Source organism: Gobius niger (genome assembly GCF_951799975.1).
Source record: "Gobius niger genome assembly, chromosome: 5".
In the NCBI taxonomy this organism is placed as follows: domain Eukaryota; kingdom Metazoa; phylum Chordata; class Actinopteri; order Gobiiformes; family Gobiidae; genus Gobius; species Gobius niger.
In genome coordinates, this window is record NC_136856.1 from 20,772,323 (window position 1) to 20,787,474 (window position 15,152).

The 15,152-nt window shown below is 44.8% G+C and overlaps 1 protein-coding gene across 1 annotated transcript; it reads left to right on the forward strand.

Moving 5' to 3' along the window:
• The first annotated feature begins 11,703 nt into the window (after window positions 1-11,703).
• On the forward strand, window positions 11,704-14,370 carry gpr101 (G protein-coupled receptor 101). Its single transcript, XM_079556810.1, has one exon. It carries the CDS (start codon window positions 12,726-12,728, stop codon window positions 14,064-14,066), a length of 1,341 nt encoding a protein of 446 aa, XP_079412936.1. The 5' UTR covers window positions 11,704-12,725; the 3' UTR covers window positions 14,067-14,370.
• The last annotated feature ends 782 nt before the right edge of the window (window positions 14,371-15,152 follow it).

The window sequence follows — 15,152 nt, forward strand, 5'->3', positions numbered from 1 at the left end:
GGCAAAACTCAACGCCACGGGTCACCGCTGGGTTGCAGAGCTGGCAGACTATAGATTCACACTAAAGTACAGACCTGGAACAGCTAACACAGATGCTGACTTTCTCTCTCGCAGACCTAAGCCCATCAAAACCATCTTGCAGGAGTGCACGGAAGAGTGTGAGCCGGAGGTCATGGACAGCATCTGTAAAGCAGTCAAAAGCAGCCAAACAGGTGAGATCAACTGGATTTCTGCTGTCACCTGTAATGTGGATGTCCTACCACCAGATGGCAGTGCTGTACCACCCCTTCAGCCCTTCTCCATCCAAGACATCCAGGCCCAGCAGAATGCAGATCCAGCCATCCAGAGGGTCTCCAACCTGAAAAGAGAAAACACTTACCTGAAGTACAGAGACAAAGCTGCAGAGAGTGAGCAAGTCCGGGTTCTCCTGAGAGAATGGCCAAAGCTGCAGCTGGGTGAAGATGGACTCCTGTGGAGGAAGACCAACAACAGGCTGCAACTGGTGGTGCCAGAGCCCTTGAAGCCCCTGGTGTACAAGTACCTCCATGAGGAGATGGGACACTTGGGTGCTGACCGGATGGTGGCCCTGGCCCGAGAGCGCTTCTTTTGGCCAAAAATGAGGCAGGAGATGGAGCACTACGTTACACGTGTCTGCAGCTGCATCAAAAACAAAAGGCCCAACAGAGTCACAAGGACACCACTTCAAAGCATTGAAACTTCTGCACCATTCGAGATGGTCTCAATAGACTTTTTACATCTGGAGAAAAGCAACGGAGGGGAAGAGTATATCCTGGTTCTAGTGGACCATTTCACTAAATACGCTCAGGCCTACGCAACCAAAGACAAGGCCGGGAAAACTGCTGCCAGAAAGCTGTTTGACGAATTTATCCCACGCTTTGGGTTTCCATCCAGGATCCACCACGACCAAGGGAGAGAGTTTGAGAACCAGCTGTTTCGGAAGCTCCAGGAATATGGTGGTATTCAACACTCTCGCACTACACCTTACCACCCCCAAGCTAACCCTGCCGAACGTTTTAACAGGACTCTGTTGAGTATGCTGCGGACACTGGAGGAGACACAAAAGGCCAGATGGAAGGAGCACCTCAACAAAGTAGTTCATGCCTACAACTCCACCATCCACGAGGCGACAGGGTACTCCCCTTTCTTCTTGCTTTTTGGACGTGAACCAACCCTCCCAGTTGACCTCTTGTTTCCCAAGAAGCTCGGTGACGCAGAGAAACAGACCCCTGCTGGCTATGCGGAGAAGTGGAGAGAGGCAATGCAGGAAGCCTATGCCATTGCCCTGACGAACATGAGGAAGTCTGCAAAAAAGGGCCAAGATTATTACAATCAGCGCGCCTGGAGCTCCACGCTGAACCCGGGTGACCATGTATTGGTGAGGAATCTCACGCCTCGAGGTGGTCCGGGGAAGCTCCGCAGTCACTGGGAGGACACTGTCCATGTGGTGAGGGAGAACAAAGGCCCTGGAAGCCCTGTCTATGTGGTTGAGCCTCTGAATGCTGTAGGGAGAAGACGTGTGCTGCACAGAAACTTGCTCTTACCTTGTCCTTACCTGGTTGAACCAGCGCCTGTCGTCGCCAACCCTAAAAGGAGAAGCAGGAGAACCAGAACGTCGCCAGGAAGAGGGACAAGTGTTAAGTGCAACATCCAGCCTGCAGGTACAGAGAGCTCTAGTGAGGAAGACTACCATCTCGTCCTGCCACCCCAACCCGCTCTTCAGCCGCTCAATCCAACTGCCAGAGAGTTCCAACCAAGAGTCCCCACTCCAAGACAGCCGGAACAGGGAGCTGTACCTGCTGAGGAGAGAGCTGAAGTGGTGATCCTGATCCCAGAGGTTGACCCTGAGCCGGAGCCAGAGCCAGTACAGGAAGCGGACCTGCAAGACCTGTCAGGACCAGACGGCCCAGGCGCTTGTACACCTACGACCAGCTCGGTGAGCCCACGGTCCTGGAAGTGCAGACCTGTCCTGTCGGTGTGTCCAAACCAGCGAGGGTCCGAGACGGCTTCTTCAGCACCTCGGCCAACCTATATCCTTTTTAATTCCCAGTCGTAATGCAGTAGTAACATGCACTTTATGTACCTGCTAATTGAGTTGCACTTTGCACTTTGCACTTTAAAGTATGTGGCTTGTGTGCAATAGGGATATGTGCAATAGTAGTAAATGTACTTTAATTATTTAAGTAGTACAGGCCATTTGTTTAGTTGGTTTGCTATGCTGCTACAAAATCTTGGGTAGAAGGTATTTTCCTTGAGTCAATTCTGAAGATTCTGGGGCCCACCAATGCTTCAACGGACTATCTACCCAAATACGGAAATGGACCTTTTAAACCTGCGCGTACCGCCGTGCCAAAGGACTCTTGGATAACGGACACTATTCATTTAGCCTGGACTCTTTTGTGAAGTATTGTTGTGGTTCGAATTGTTTATTTGCTACAATTTATGGTTTAAGTCAAGTAAGACCCCCCAGTAGGATTAAGGGAATGTTGGTTTAACATTATTTTTAGTGGGGGAGGGTGTTGTCAACCCATTTTCGACAAAGTATTTAAGCGCTTTCTTATTGTTGGTAAATGGTTCACTGTAAATAACAGTATTTATTAATCTTTTTGCTAAATTAAACACTGTCTTTTATTAATTGAAACCGGAAGCGCGTCCATCACGTGACCTGTCTATGCTAGTTTAAAAGAGCTAGGCCCACAGCCTCAGGGCAGAAGCTGTGGCGCAGTAGTCGGGCCGTGGCCTAAGCCTTGTGACATCTGGGACGTGTAAGTGTCGTTTTATCTGTTTGTCCATTTTAACTTAATCCATAGTACGCTAAACTATTTTATCCTTTATTCACAGGGGACCTATGTTTACCTTTTCTTTTCTGTAAATATTTGAGCTCAAAATAAACTTTGAAAAGCCAACTGATTCTCCCTGGTGATTTCGAGGGGGCAACATGTCCGTGGCAGGTAGCCCTTTTTGCAAGTTAATCTTCCGAAAGAGCCTCACACAAGTACTTTTAAATTTTCACCAAGCCACACAAGGCACATCATCAATAGAGCACTTCTTGCCTTTGTACCACTGATGAGTGTAGTGCATGGTCGGTAACAATGGCTGCTAAGTGTGGCAAAGTAATCACCTTCTGGGGAAAACACCAGTAATTACCTCTAAAATGTTTGCTCCTCAGAGAACTACAAATGTGTAATAAAGTGAAGCTCCTATTGGAGGGTCAACACTGTCACTCTTGATCTGTTTGGGTTTTTCTTTTCTTTTTTACACAAATCTCTACGGTGGATGTTCTATATGCTTACCTTTTGGTTTCGATCCCGTGTCTCACTCCCTCTCCTCAGCAAGGCATGTATGCACTGGGTAAGAACACAGTATGTCAAACCATTGTAAATTATCCTCATACACACCTAACTGAGCAGCTGATCACCTACTAATGTAGTAAACAATCATGCTTATTTGTATTGTTTATCCTTTGACCATGTTGACAAGAGCCAGCACTGCAATAACAGCAATATAATCTTTCTTCAAGGACTACTACATCTTCTTTTGAAAGTGAATCCTTTTGATCAAAAGTAACAATTACTAAATTGTTTTGTCAGAAACAGAAAATGTGTCTGCTAAGAAAAATAATTCAAGCCTTGCATGTGAATACTGGTAGTGCACATAATGCATTAGTCTGTGTCTTCATCTGGTCACTAGAGGGCAGAAGATGGCAGCTCGTGTGAAATCTATCATTAAACACACTGACTGATTGAAAAATGCATTACCATTATCATTATCGTATCGGTCCATAAATTGTGCTTCAATATGATCAAAACATTAATGATCACAAAAAGCAGAGGACCAGTGAATGACCAGGGACATAGATGATGTCCCAGTGGTCACCAGCATTTCCCATTTGCAATCGAAATGGTACACAAAGGCTCTCGAATAACCACATCAAAGGCTTTTTGATATGTACAACTGAGCAATTATGCTCGAAATAAAACATCTAATTACGCGGACGCGGTCGGTCGTTTACAAGCTGTAAGAATGCTATATGTATATATATATATATATATATATATATATATATATATATATATATATATATAGTTTTAGATATATATAAAACTAGAAGGTCTGGGCTGTTAAATTAGGTATCACACTGGCATATAGGCTGCTGTAAGATCTCCTGTCTATACACTTTGAGATATGGATATGAAAAAATAACTGGCTAACTATTTGTCCTATTACACTGTAGCCTAATTAACAGTTATTAAATTTCAGAGCAAAACAAAATCAATGAAACAGGGAGCCCGTTGTGGCCTCATTCCTAACTTTCTTCATGCATTTGAAACATTTAGTTTACTAACACGGTAATGTAAACAACAACAACCAAGTTCACAATCAATAAAAAGGCTTCAGTTAGATGTACATTGCACAAAACTGCATCCATCCATTTTCTTTATCCAGGGCCATGTCGCAGAGACAGCAAGCAGAGATGCCCAGACTTACCTATCCACGCACACTTCCTCCAGCTGTTCCTCCTGACGGAGGCAACCAGGAGGCATTTGAAACAGATGCCTGAGCCACCTCAACTGCCTCCGGTCGACGTGAAGGAGCAGCAGTTCTACTCCAAGCTCACCAAGCTTTCCGAGTGGAGAACCATGGTCTCAAATTTAAAGGTGCTGATTTTCATCCTGATATTGCCTTAATGCCTTAATGTTCGGTGCAGCCCTGTGAGGCAACTTCTGTTGTGATATTGGGCTATACAAAACCATTTAACTTAAACTTAACTTAAACTTAAACATTCACAATGAATCGAAATTGTTCATTCTCTCGTCCCTGTTGTGGAGCAGGGGGTGGGGAGTAAGGGGTGGAAGCAGAGGGAGGGAGGAAAGGGAGGGAGTTCAGCTCCCTATCGCCTGGTGTATGAAACTGTTCTTCAGTCGACTGGAACTGGCCGTGGATTCCGCAGTCTCCTCCCTGAAGGCATTACCTTGAAGAGACTGTGTGGGGTCCCTGGTGATTTTGACGGCTTTGTGGGTGAGACAGGTGGAGTAATAAAAATAATAATAATACAATTTATTTGTCAGCGCCTTTCAAAACACCCACGGTCACCTTACATGAGATACATTGACAAAATCACAACAGGACATAATAAAAGCACATCAAAGTGAGTAGCTAAGTTTAAATAAGTGGGTTTTGAGGTGAGATTTAAAAAGGGGCAGAGAGGTAATGTTGACGGAGTTCAGTGGGGAGCGCATTCCAGAGGTTAGGGGCTGAGCGGCTAAATGCTCGAGCACCCATGGTGGCTAAGTGGGCAGTAGGTACAGACAGCAGAGGAGCAGAGGCTGCGCGAGGGAGTAGGCACATGAAGGAGCTCAGTAAGATATGGAAGGGCCAGGTTATTGAGAGCTTTGAAGGTGAGGAGAAGGATCTTGTATTGAATGCGATGTTTGATGGGGAGCCAGTGGAGCTGCTGAAGAACCAGGGTGATGTGATGAGTGGACGGAGTTCTGGTGATTTTTCAGGCAGCGGAGTTTTGGACGAGCTGAAGTCTGTGGGGTGATTTTTGGGGGAGACCGAAGAGGAGTGAGTTACAGTAATCTAACCGGGATGTGACAAGACTGTGAACCAGAATGGCTGCTGTATTGGGGGTGAGGGAGGGGCGGAGGCGGGTGATGTTCCGGAGATGGAAATATGCAGAACGGGTATATTGCTGATATGGGCATGTAAGGTGTACTGTCCAGGAAGACACCCAGACTCTTAACCTGGGGGGAGGGGAGGACTCTTGAGTTGTCAATGTTGATGGAGAAGCTGTCAGTTTTGGCTATAGGAGGAGAACCTCAGAGGGAAGAGGGAGGGAGATCGGTGGTGGGTTGGGTGGATAGGTAGAGCTGCGTGTCATCCGCATAACAGTGGAAACTGAAGTGAAATTTGCGAAGAATATGGCCAAGGGGGAGAAGGTAGATGATAAATAAAAGAGGGCCAAGGACAGAGCCTTGGGGAACACCAGAGGAGAGGGAGAAATGGCTGGGATTTAAATGATTAAAACTGAATGAACTGAAACGACCAGAGAGATATGATTGAGATATGATACCAATGGAAATGAGTCTGTCGATTAGAATACTGTGTGAAATTGTGTCGAATGCTGATGAGAATTGAGAGTAAACCAATATCAGCTGCTATTAGGAGATCATTTGTAATTTTTACCAATGCTGTATCTGTACTGTGAAGTGGCTTAAAACCAGATTGAAACATTTTAAAGAGATCGTTATCAGCGAGATGATTGAGAAGATGGGAAGCAACAACTATCTCCAAGATTTTAGAGATGAACGGCAGGTTGGAGATTGGCCTAAGGTTGAAGTTCGTGGGATCAGCCCCAGGCTTCTTAAGAATAGGGGTAATGATTGTATATTTTAAAGATGTTGGGACGTGACCAGAGCTGAGGGAGGGGCAAGTGATGTCTGTTAAAATGGAGTAAGGGAAGGAAGGCAAGCCTTTACCAGTAGGGATGGGGTCAATCTGAGAGGTAGAGGACTTAGATCCACAAATTATGTGTGAAATCTCAGAAACAGAGGGAAGACTGAATTTGGATAGGGCATTAATGGGAGGAGAGAGTGGAGAGGGAGTGGCTGAACAAGTGAATGGGGATTTGTTGGTGGATATTGAGGACCTTTTCAGTGAAGAATAGCATCAAGGAGTTACAAGAGCTATTGGAGGACAGGTGAGGAGCAAGCAGATCGGGGGGATTAGAGTAATAGGTGTTTTTTGCCTTGCAGATAGACTCCTTGTATGTGGAAATTGGCGACCTTTAGCTTTGAAATGACGAAGAGCAGTTGTAAACAAATGGGCGGAATTGGTAAAATAGACTGAGCGTGTTTTTAATGGAGCAAACAAGTCCAAAAGGTTGTGGAGACTGTCATTATAAAAGGAGACCAGTTCATCAGTGGTCAGTGTGTTGTTACAAAAAGTGACCACATTTATTTCTTTAATCTTGCGGAAAGAGATAACACGTGGCAGTCTTGTTTTGGTCAGAGTTAAATTGAGATTAAATTAAATCAGAAAATGATCAGTGAATGGAAGCTTATCAGATGAACAGTTAGAGGAGGTAAGACCAGAACAGCAGACAAGGTCCAGGATGTGACCTTTTGCATGAGTTGGTGAATCGATGAACTGGTTGAAGCCAAAATTATCCAGAGTTATCCTTATTGTCAAAGTGTATGTTGAAATCTCCAAGTACAACAATGTTAGAGAGTGAACTCATACATGTAAGAAAAGCAGCAAACTCATTTAGAAAATCATTATTTTATTCGGGTGGACGATAAACTGTAGTTATAATGGTTGGCTCCAGTAAGCTGAGCTGCAGCTACTTCAAATGATGAGAAGGCAGGGACAGAAACCGAGGAGACTTTACCGCTACCGGCAGCACCAGGCTGGCAGATGTAAACAAATCCAGGGGGTGTGGCGTCATTGAGGTGGAGAAAGTTATTCAGTTTTTGTCACGTCTCTGTCAAGCATAAAACATCCAGCTTACGGTCGCCAATGAGGTCGCGGGTTGAAAGAACCTCTATTAGATAGGGAGCAAGTGTTCAGCAAGTCAAAGTTAACAGTTGTTGTCCAACGCCACCGCAGCTAGCTGGTTTGGCCAGACTAGCTAAGACAGGGTGGTCAACTCTCCGCGGAGGTCTCCTCGGAAGGAGACAAGATGATGACAAGATGGAGCCAAAAGACTTTGATCGTCAAACTGAAACTGTCGTCTCGACCCACGGTGGATGTATTTTAAGGAGTACATGTCCTTAATGGAGGGGAGAGGGGCTCCGCAGATCTTCTCCGCTGCTCTCACGATGCACTGGAGGCTCTTTCAGCAGGAGGCAGTGCTGGCGTTGTGCCACACAGTGATGAAGCTGGTCAGGATGTTCTCTAGTCCTTCTGTAGAAGTTGCACATAACAAAGGCTGGGACGCTGGCTCTTTTTAACTTGAGGAGAAAGTATTGATGCTGATTACTTTTCTTGACCAGTGATGTAGTGTACATGGCCCAGGAGAAGTTCTCTGTGATGTGCACACCCAGGAACTTAGTGCTGGTACCCTCTCCACTGCAGCACCGTTGATAGTAGCCTATAGTCTATGATGGTCTTTATCCCCTCCCACAGACTCTGAGTGTCTCTGCTGTCTCAGAGGTGATCAGTTATCTTTTTGGAGTACAGTACTGCTTCTTGGCTTTTTTTGATAAAGTGGGACAGGCTGGCCCTAGCTGTCCACAGTTTCTCCTTGTCACCAGATTTGAAGGAAGCATCCCAGACCCGCATGAGCCTATGACTTCACCTGTAATCCAAGGTCTCTGGTTGGACCTGATGATGATGGTGTTCGAGTCTGTAACATCATCAGTGCACTTGGTGATGTTGGCAGTGACAGTCTCTGTAGACTTCTGGAGATTAGTGGCAGCCTGCTTGAATTCATCCCAATCCATTGTGTGAAAGCAGTCCTTGAGTTTCTCTAAAGACTCTCTCCCCCACACTTAAATATGTTTCTGAACTGGTTTAGTGACTCTAACCAGTGGCCTGTATGTTGGCAGAACAGTTATGTGGTCTGAGGGACCGAGATGGGAGTGAGGGAGTGCCTTATACGCTCCTTTTTTGGTGGTGTAAACCCGATCCAGGATGTTGTTTCCCCTTGTTGGAAAGTCAATTTGTTGATAGATTTTGGGGAAAACGCTCTTTTGGTCTGCATGGTTCAAATCCCCAGCTGAGATGAGAAGCATCTGGGTGGGCTGTCTGTTGGTCCCTGACTCTCTGGAACAGTTCATTCAATGCCTGTTTCCAGTTGTAATGTTGGAGATGGGCGGAATGTATACAGCCACAAGCATTATAACAGTTAACTCCCTGGGCAGGTAGAAATGCCAACACACACTGATCATAAACTCAGACGTGTGTTTGCAGACCACAGCAACATCACGGCACCAGATATCATTGGTGTAGACACAGAGTCCACCGCCACATCTCTTACCTCCCTTGGAGATCACTCTGTCCGCTCTGCAGCAGGATAGCCACTCAAGCTGGATGGCTCTGTCCCGTATATTACAGTTGAGCCAAGTCTCAGTGATTATAAAAACACAACTGCTAACAGATTATGATGAAGCCGACAGAACAACATCATCTGCCAACAGCAGAGATGAGATCCTGAGGTTCTGTCCATAAAAATAATAAACAGAACTGATGACAAAGGGCACACACGTCTGCTTTTAGAATACAATTCATACTAGAGCAATACATACATTTACGTAAGTAAGAGCAATTAAAGATTAGAACATATGCAACTATAAATATATTTTAGCTCAAAGGCGAAAATAAAGGCCAGTCTCACCAACTTTTTACAACTACCACAAATGAATCCAAGCTGTCGTTGATATTAAAGGGGCAAAACACTGTACTAAGAACAGGGGTATGAAAACTTTTGATAAGAGTCATTTTGGTAATTTCAATAATCATTATAATTTCAAAAGAATAAACTCAGTTGTTTAACCATAAATAGCTTCACACAAACACTAACTATGAGTGGAAGAAAAACAAGGCTGGTGTAGAAGGCTTGAACATGGTGGTGAACCCAGACAATTCAAGAGGCAGACGGTAAGATTGGCTTACCTGGCTAACACCAGACTGCAGCCTGGGGACCATGGCCGAAATTTTCGCATGGATTTGGGAACCAATCACAGAACGAGGAGGGACGGCAAGATGATGTCGAGCTATTCGATATACGAAGCTTGTAGTTTATTTACGGATTAAAAAAAAAAGTTATTCACGGATCAAACATGACAGCAGCAGACGCGACGCTATTTTTCGATCAAGCTTTAGGCCGTGTTCTAAATAGTTTAGCTCGAAAGTTTACAGCGGGCACGTCATACGTCATCGGATATGATGATACGATTGGCTGTGGCTACGTGCACACACACCTCTCCTACGAGAAAATTGGTGGTCCCCAGACTAAATATCACTTATTGATTTTAGTCTGGCGTTAGCCAGGCTAAAGATTGGCTAAGATTGGTCTTGATTTAAGCTGTTTCAGCTGGACACCTTCTGGAGAACAGCATAAATCAAATGATGGGGATGATTGGTGCAGTAAATACTTTGATGCCACGCTGGGGTGAGAGGAGGTTACCAATAGGAAAGCCTCATATGAGCAATGCACTTATAAAACTGCACAAACCTTCACATCATTCCTAAAACGTTGGCCTGGAATAATGGGAAAAACAAATTTGAATTCTACCTATAGATAAAAAGCTGTGAGGACTATAGGTTGCTTGGCCTGCCAAACTACATGCTTTTTCATAGATATTTCAAAGACATAATAGTCTGGGAGCAAGCATGATCTCAACGATTTCCCGGTGGGCGTGATTGACAGACGGCATCAACCAATCAGAGCAACGCTAGATACGTCGCAGCAACAAGCGGCAGGAAGCCTTTCCAAAAACATCCTTATTTACGAGGAACGCTGTTTCTTGCTCCGGTTTTAGGGATTACATTTTTTTTTCAAATGAATTAAAACAGACGAAAGAACAGAAGAAAACATCGTATCACTCGCCGCACACGCCATCTCTATCCATCTCTATTTTTTTGGTAGAGTGTGGTGACGGCTTCCGCCTCTTGGGGGAATGAAGTCCTGTCTCTCGGTGTGTGATTGGACCGATGTGGGTAAAATCGTGAAATGACAGGCTGCGAGGAGTTGTCCAGACGGTTCTTCTTTTGAACAGAAAGGAGGAGTGTCTGGCAGGCCAGGCAACACTATAGGTAGAGGCGTCTCTCATTGCACCTCCATGAGACGCTTGTGAAAGGTGCCATAATTTAGCAAAACTGAGCCATAGCACAGAGCACTTCAGCATGAGAGCATTTCTTCAAACTGAATACATCATGCCTAACTGCAAAACTTAATAAGGCAATAGGGCCCATGTGGCGCTATAGAGGTACAGTATGCAGATGTGTCAATACAAATAAAATAACAAATGACAATTTATTTGGCTGTTGCTTCTGTTGCTGCTGTTGCCATGCTGTTGCCGTGGCCTCTATAGCAACAGCACAGCAAATAGAAATGGAATCTGCATAGCCTCTATTAAGACCATTCATTTGGTGGTTGGCAAATCAGCTGTTGGGAACCCCGCCCATCACGGCAGAGTTGTTATTATTTGATTTGTCCATTCACTGGAAATAGGCACAGTTCCAAACAGCGGATTGCCAACCAAGAGTCAGACTCTATTTCTATTTAAATAGAAATGGAACCTCAAATTAATGGACGAATAGGAAAAAAATAACATAAGATGGAACCTCAAATAGGCTGAGGCGGTGGGCCACTGAAAGTTCCATGGTGGTAACTATGGTAACTACCAAAATGCCTTTTTTAACGTATAATATCTCTGTCATTACTGGGGACAATCCACATGAAACAAAAACAAGCCACAAAGTTCAATGTCTTCTCTGTCAGCACGCAAGGTCCAAAGATTTTCTGATTTGCATAATGCATAATACTTTCAGCCATAGAAATAATTCAGTAGGTTTGTGAATCCAATCACTACCAAATAGCCCACTGATCAGGCTTGAACATGTGAAATCAGAGAATAACACAAAAATAATATTGCAGACATAGCCAATTATCTTTCCCTATGACATCATGCGCTTTAAAGCTATATTATGACTCTCGTGCATACCCTCCATAGCCCTGGTTTTCAGCCCCCCGTTTGGAATTAGACCAGCATTAGGCCTACAGCATTTTAGAATCTGGGAAACAAAAGTCTATATGCCTGCATCATAGCACCGTATGTTATAAAATGCCTGAGACGCTCGTTTGCGGTTAGGCTACTAAGGGGCTACAGAGTCACCATGGGCATATAAAGGTTGGACGGTCTAATCGTGTGGTGGGTTTCGTGCCGAATTTTTCATCAATTCGATTGCTATGAAGGATTTGTTGTGTGGAATAGGATGTGCTCATGTCCGTGCCGTGAGCAATAAAAATCAAACAGAAGCACAACTGCGGGGGTGGGAGGGGGCTGCTCGGTTCCAGAGGCGCTTCATTTCAGCGCAGGTGCCCTTGGTTTGTGACACCTCCACGACGCCACTACTGAACCGCACTGACGAGGATGATACAAAATAATTACTGTCTGAACTATCATCACATCCGAGGAGAAAGGATGTATTTGCGTGGATGAGAGACCCCCGCTGGGCGAAGACATGCAGCGTATGTCGGCAGAGCTGTGAACGCGCGCTGCCATTGACTGGAGCGAGACAAGTGAGCATCCCTAAGCTTAGCGTCACGTCACTGGGAGCTTGGATGAAGGTACAATCCGTTGCAGCAGCCCGTATCATCGTTAACAGACTCCGTTTCTGGACGAACATGTGCTGTCCAGCCTACATCGACACGTTTTTGACGTTTTCCATCAAATTGCTTACTTTTATTTTGGTCGTGAAAAATGTGGAGAACATGAAGCTTTGGGGCCCAATACCGCTGTGATTACAATCTCTACTCATTCACAAGAACTGCAAACCCGTGTAGATGTAGTCTAATTATGTCGAGCATCGCTGACAGCTCGTGGATTACTTCTCTTATTTTCAGATGAAATTATGGAAGCTTTGTTGTGGACAAACAAAAGGGAGCGACCACGTTCATTTGCATAGATCGACTCATTAGGCAATCCATTGTAAAACATCCCCGTAAGATGCTTTTAAACTCAAGGGTGTAAGAAAAAATGGGCACCAACCTGACTGATATACCCTGGGTGCCCACTTTGAGCAGCTCTAGTGAAGATGCAGTTCTATGGTCCTCGATAATACACAGTGTGGTAAGGATGCTATGCATAATGATCATTGTATGTGTGTCCCTCTTTGGGAATGTGGTGGTCCTTTTGGTTTTTCAAAGGAAACCTCAGCTTCTTCACGTAGCAAACAGGTTTGTGCTCAACCTGCTTCTTGCAGACCTGCTTCAAACCATATTGGTTATGCCCTTTGCCATTGCAGCCACTGTCCCAAGCGTGTGGCCCCTGCCCTCCTGGCTGTGTCAGGCTCTGGTGGTCCTCATGCATCTGTTCGCATTTGCAGGTGTCAACACTATTATAGTCGTCTCTGTCGACCGCTATCTGGCCATTATCCATCCTTTGTCTTACCCCACACGAATGACTCCAAACTTAGGCACAAACCTCATTATCTGCACATGGGTGCTGAGTTTCCTGCAGAGTACCCCTCCACTGTACGGCTGGGGTCACATTGATTTTGACCAGCACCACCACATGTGCTCAGTGGTATGGTCAGATAGCTTTTCCTATGCTGTGGTCGTGTTAATCCTCTCCTTCTGGCTACCTATGCTCATAATGCTTGGATGCTACTGGATGGTTTTCAGAGCAGCTCGGAGGCAGAATGCACTTGTACATCCCATACAGAGTCAGTCCCTTTCCCAGCCATGCCCCCCAGACTTCCAGAGCTCGAACATTTCACATCTTCAGTCCACAGCACAGGTTCAACCCCCATCACAGCAGGCCTGTTCACCTGATGGACCCCAGACAACCAGGGGGTACACTGTGCGTGCAAGACACAGACGCTTTTATTATCACTGCAAAGCAGCCCGTGTGGTGTTTGTCATCATGGCTTCATACATTCTCAGTATGGGGCCTTATAGTATTATCAACACAATATCTATGAGCTCTCGAGCATCCGTGCCCGCCTGGACGTCCTCACTGGCTTTGGTGCTGTTCTTTCTGCAGTGCTGTCTTCATCCATACATTTATGGCTACATGCATCGCAGTGTAAGGAAGGAGTTCTTGGCCTTGCTCTGTGGATTGTTCTGTAAACAAGGCCGCCCCAGACAGAGCTCTGCTGTAGAGAGCTGCTTCACGACAGAAGGGCGCTCTACAGCCCACCCTCAACTGCCTGGTCTGGCAGTACGGGTCTTTCCCATGCGCACCTGGGAGGAATGCACCACTTCCTCTTCTCCTATTTTTGAGAGGAAACCCAGAGACAGTTGCAAAGAGACCACCTCAACTAGCATCAGTTCTGAGAGAGAGGTCCCAGAGCAGAGCAAGCAAAGCACAGACTGATTAATGCTACGCGACAGCAGATTTTGAGTCAAGTCTGTCTGGACACTGTTGGCCTTGGAAAACCAGTTGTGCATATCAGTATTTGTTGGTTCAACTGAAGCCCTTTTTTCTTTTCTTTTTTAACAACTATCTACTTTATTGGGAGGAAGTCCTAGGAAATGCTGGAGGTCTACATCTCCCAGCTGATTGGGGAAAACTTCGGGATCCCCTGAAAACGCTGGAGGAACTGTGCATGGATAAGGAGGTCTGGGCATCTCTGCTCAGACTGCTGCTTCTGCTACCTGACCCCATATAAAGCGCAAGAAGATGGTCGTATGGATAACAACGTTAAAGTTTTTTTTAATTATACACAGAAAATAAATAAAAACAAAAGCACAGTATTGTAAATGTACCTCACTGCCATACAGACCAAAACACTCAAGAAAAGACACAGAGAGTGAACTGTTAATGAAGACAACTTTTGAAGACGATACTCAGGATAGACTTCTCTCAAAGGTTTGTGTGCTGATGCACTTATTATTTGTCAAAATAAATACAGAGCTTGTGTTTGCTGCCTTTACATGTCAGTCTGTTTTAATTCAAAATGGATCATCACATTTGACCGTATGTGTTTAAACATACAAGGACAATAATGGAATTTTATTTAATGTTTTGGATCCCTTTAACTGGCATACATTGACTAAATGCTTAATTCTATGGGCCTTGCAAATTTGTTGTACAGTCTTTGTAAAATGGCATTCATTCCTTCACTCTCACTGTTGCACATTTCAGCCAATGAAATGGAGGTTTCCTTGCTCAGATCACTATGAGCATTTCCTGTTGTATGCTCCAATGAAATTCCGTTGCTGTTCTTTATTGAATGACAATGACAATAAACATTGATTGATTGATTGATTGATTGATTGATATAACCCACAACACTAGGCCTGTCTGTCTTTATAGGCAAGACAAGGCTGTATAGAATAAAACCAAGTTTATATTTTTGCATCAAAATAGACAATCAGCACTTGTATAAATGTGTACAAAATATGTAGTATCTTGTACTAGACAGTGCAGGGTAAAGAATAAAGTGCCATATTTTGATGT